This window comes from Acanthisitta chloris, unplaced genomic scaffold (genome assembly GCF_000695815.1).
Source record: "Acanthisitta chloris isolate BGI_N310 unplaced genomic scaffold, ASM69581v1 scaffold19975, whole genome shotgun sequence".
NCBI lineage: Eukaryota > Metazoa > Chordata > Aves > Passeriformes > Acanthisittidae > Acanthisitta > Acanthisitta chloris.
The window spans coordinates 20282-25044 of NW_008672405.1; the positions used below are offsets into that span (position 1 = coordinate 20282).

General features: G+C 37.6%; 1 protein-coding gene across 1 annotated transcript in view; it reads left to right on the plus strand.

Annotated features, from left to right (window-relative positions):
- Positions 1-3197, plus strand: part of LOC103802067 (cAMP-specific 3',5'-cyclic phosphodiesterase 4D) — a 19474-nt gene extending 16277 nt beyond the window's left edge. The window contains exons 7-10 of the mRNA XM_009074513.1: positions 829-983; positions 1434-1556; positions 2023-2205; positions 2787-3197. Coding sequence (XP_009072761.1) covers positions 829-983; positions 1434-1556; positions 2023-2205; positions 2787-3197 — 872 coding nt within the window. The remainder of the gene's footprint in view (positions 1-828; positions 984-1433; positions 1557-2022; positions 2206-2786) is intronic.
- The last annotated feature ends 1566 nt before the right edge of the window (positions 3198-4763 follow it).

Consider the following 4763-nt stretch of genomic DNA (forward strand, 5'->3'; position numbering starts at 1 on the left):
CATGTGTGCTGGAGCACGGACATGGCTGGGAAAGTGTACATTATTCTCACAGCCATATGGGGTGACCAAGTTAAGAATACTTCTGTTGGAGAAGACAGCATTGTGAATGGCATCAGGCACTGATCATCTCAAGCACGAGGTAGCAGGCTAGGCCACTGCTTGCATTGTCAAGACACGTGATGTCACTAGAAAAAGATCAGAAGCATAGCTGTTACCAGACTACCAGTCTTCTCTCCACATATCCAGTTGTCATGCACTAATGACTGTAGGGCTAGCTGGCTAGGCATCTGAGTGTCTTAGCTAACTGCAGTAAGACATGATTTGACAACCAAGATGTGTGCTTTCTCCCTGACCTGCAGCGAAGCCTGAGCTGTGTATTCCCAGGTCTGAGGGCTGGATTGCTGCAACTTAGCTAACAATAGAATTTTAGGAGTTGTGATGGAGGGAGGCATGAGAAGAGAAATCAGAGTGTGTTTTAGTTGAGGTGTGCATGTGCGTATGTTATGTGTATAATATTTTCCAAGTGACATCATGCAGATATGAAAATCTATTCTGAAAATTACCTTCCTTGTATATTTTCTAACTTGCTATATGTACCTGCGTCACTGCTAAGTGTTTGCTTTATTTTCCTCAACATACTTTGCCTTGATCTGTTAAGGTGTTCAGTCATTAATTCTGTAACTTTCTAAACTGTTTGAACTACAAGAACTCTGTTTCTAAAAGTTATCTGCAAATCTTGTTATGAATATAATGAATTTGAAAAAATCTTAAGGGATTTTATAGAAGCACAGGCTTTAGTAACATTATGCCCTGTAATTGTTATTGCAGATTCTGAACTCGCCTTGATGTACAATGACTCATCAGTACTGGAGAATCATCACTTAGCTGTGGGTTTCAAGCTGCTGCAGGAAGAAAACTGTGACATTTTCCAGAATTTAACCAAAAAACAGAGGCAATCATTGAGGAAAATGGTCATTGACATTGTGAGTTTTGTTTGAGACTGTCTTGCATAGAGCTAGGAAACTGAATAATGAGGCACAGAAGCATTTCATGATAAATTGTATGTCATTAGACCCATAAACAATGAAGTAAAAGTTTGAAGTTTTATTGTGTCTTATCCAAGCATGAATAGTGGGATCTTTTAAGTTTCAGCAACTGTCTACACCATTTTAGAAGGCATAAAATTCTGTTTCAAGCTGGTTTAGTACTGACATTTCACCATCACAGTTAGCAATTTGCTACTGAGTTGATACTGAATTTAGGCTGATCAGATCATTCTGAACAATTCTGAACAATAATTTTTTCATATTCTTAAAAGAACTGAAATCAAAATCTACTATTTTGGACACTAATGACATACAGGACTCAGACTTTTATCATAAAACATTAGAATAATTTACACAGTGCTCATTTATTTGTTTCTTTCTTTCAAGGTTCTTGCAACAGATATGTCTAAGCATATGAATCTATTAGCTGATTTAAAAACAATGGTTGAAACTAAAAAAGTGACCAGTTCTGGTGTCCTACTTCTTGATAACTATTCAGACAGGATTCAGGTAAGTAAATTCACCTGCAAATGGTTACTTGTATTAACTTACATAGTAACATTGGGCCCCCCATTCTCTAGCATGGCATTAGATGAGCTGTCCATTCTCACATGACTCACTTCTTCCCTCTCCTTTCTCCCTGTGACATGGTTTGAGTGACTCTGAGAGAGTTGAAAGGTGCTAGACTAGTTCTGGACCCAATGAAGCTTTGGCCTTCCCTTCAAATTATCAGCATGTGATTCTTCCTCACAAAGATTTTCTGTCCTTTGCACAGGCAGAAGCAGCAGAAGTAAGATAATTCTTGGCTATTACTGCAAGTGTGAAAACCACCCAGGACATAAGTTTTTGCTGTTTAGAATAAATCTTGCACTACATGTATATTCAAGATTCTGTTTTACAGTTACCAGAAGTGTAAATGGAAAAGGAGCTGCTGTTCTCCAGTGTAATAACACCACATGTTTTCAATCTATTTTAGGTTCTTCAGAATATGGTGCACTGTGCAGATCTAAGCAATCCAACCAAGCCACTCCATCTCTATCGTCAGTGGACAGACAGAATAATGGAGGAATTCTTCCGTCAAGGAGATCGGGAAAGAGAAAGGGGAATGGAGATAAGTCCCATGTGTGATAAGCACAATGCATCCGTAGAAAAATCACAGGTAATGAATTTGAGTAGGCAGTTGAACATTTTAACAGAAAAGGATGGTACATAGCCATGTTTCAATTAATATCAGAATGCACTACTTCCTCTTCTTCCTCTGAGTTAATTAATTCAGCTCCTGAGCAATAAGCGAGGGGAAGTGAAATTTTTACTGTGAAAACAGAGTGCATGGCAGTGTTTGCTGAAGGGATTCCATCACTGTCGTGACCTGCAATGCAGCATACACGTCAAAAGAGATTATTGTACAGCCGCTAGTTAGGGTTTCCTTCAAAACCAGAATTAAATATAAAGCAGCTGTTTGGCTCACTAGAGGCAGTGGAATTGTTTGCAATGAACAGTTCATTTGAAAACAAATCTTTTGCCAGTCCTTATCCAATATTCTGAATCAGACTTGAATTGTAAAGGATCTTATTAACTACATAAACTGGTATGGTTTCATTTCAGCCATCTTTAAGGGTAATGCCTTAGGATAGTGTCTCTTACTAGCATTATATTTCTCATACTTTGACTAACTTATAGGCGTAATTATTTTTTCTTTGTGAATAAGAGCTCATCATAATTTTGTATTATTTGAAACAGGTGGGTTTTATAGACTACATTGTTCATCCTCTGTGGGAGACATGGGCAGATCTTGTTCACCCAGATGCCCAGGACATCTTAGATACACTGGAGGACAATCGAGAATGGTACCAGAGCACAATCCCTCGAAGTCCCTCTCCTGCACCTGATGACCAGGAAGAGGGAAGGCAGGGTCAAACTGAAAAATTCCAGTTTGAACTAACACTGGAAGAAGATGGTGAGTCAGACACCGAAAAGGACAGTGGAAGTCAAGTAGAAGAAGACACCAGCTGCAGTGACTCCAAGACTCTTTGCACCCAGGATTCAGAATCCACTGAAATTCCTCTTGATGAGCAAGTAGGGGAAGAAGTAGAAGAGGAGGACAACCAGACAGAACCTTGTGTGGTAGAAGAACATTCTCCTGATACATAACAATGAAGATGCAGTCTCTCTCTCTCTTGCTCTCTCCCTTGGTTTTCCTCTTTCTCTGTTGGTTTTTTTTTGTTGTTTGTTTGATTTTTTGTTTTATTTTGGATCTGTTTCGGTTTTTTTTTTTAATTTAAGTAACGGTTTCCAAAGTGTTTGTCATATACTACAACCATGACATCACTCGCTGTCATCTGCCAGGACGATTGTTGATCAAAACTGATGTTGATAACTCAGTTTGGAACTCAGGAATAATGTATCCAGAATTTTCACCTCCATGGCATCAGAAAGCAGGGGGAGAATATCCATAAACTACATTTTAATAAGCTCTCCCTTTGGCAGATTTGATTAAATAAGGCAAATGTTTTCAGAGGAGTACCACGTACCAACTGAATGTTGATATGCTTTGTTAGTTATTGAATTCATTGTATTTCACAGGCAAAGCATTGGATAATGTTCATCTTGAGAGGAAACAGACAGAAAACAAACTGAGGTTCCTACTGGAAAACAAATGAACATAAGTGATGGGACATAACATGATTCTGTTACCAACAGGAAGATGAGCAGTGAAAATTGCATAATTTTCTAATTTCAAGTCTTCCTGAGACATGACTGAAAAAAGTGTGACCCAGTGAGTTACACTAGCCTCTCCATTTTGTATAATATGTGAAAGAGAGATCTTTTGTAGAGCTTACTTTTATTAAATATACCAAGGTGTTGTATTTAAAAAACAAAACAAAAAAAACCATTTTCATCTGCCACTGTTTTGGTTTTTTTTCCCAAAGGGTAACTTGCAAGTTTTCAGTACAGATCTTTGCTACACTGGATAATACTTCTAGGGTCTTTTTTCCATTACTTCTTTTTTTTTGCACCTTAGAATCTCATGGTAAGATTGAGCTGTTAAAGTCTATTTTATATATTAGTGAGTTCCATGAATATCCTTTGTGTTACATAACTTATTCAGCATGATAGTTCTTTGTTTATTTGCTTTTTAGCACAATTTTCCCAAATGTATTAGTGGACTTATGTAGTGATTTTGCCTTCATAGTGGCCAGATCCTGCCAGTTCTGTTTGGCTGCAAGAAGTGGTCCCAGTGATACCAACAGCGACCACTAATCTTAGGATTTGCAGGACCAGAGCCTGTAAGAAGGGTAATGAATTGTAATCTATACAAAAGCAGTTCTTTTGCTATACTAATGAAATTTGTTCCTCTGAAACATGGTTTTTCAGACTATTTCTGGCTGGGAGCTATTGACTGCTAAATCAGAACAGGCTACTAAAATGTATGGAATATGTGTTCTGGCAAAAAAAAGCATTAGTGTAATATTTCCAATTTTTACTCTCTTAGGAATTTTTTATCTGAGTAGCTACCTAGTTAAGCCATTTGCTAATCTGAGATGTGTACAATATAAAAATAATGATTAGTATTATTTTTTCATGTCTTTGTTGCAAGAAGAGCCAGGCTGGTCTTCTCTTTCTATGTGTTTAAGTAAATAAGCAATGCATCCTCAGAGTTGTAGTTTACTTCATGTTATTTCAGTCTTAGGTCTTTTCAACCTTTATCCAGCTAGT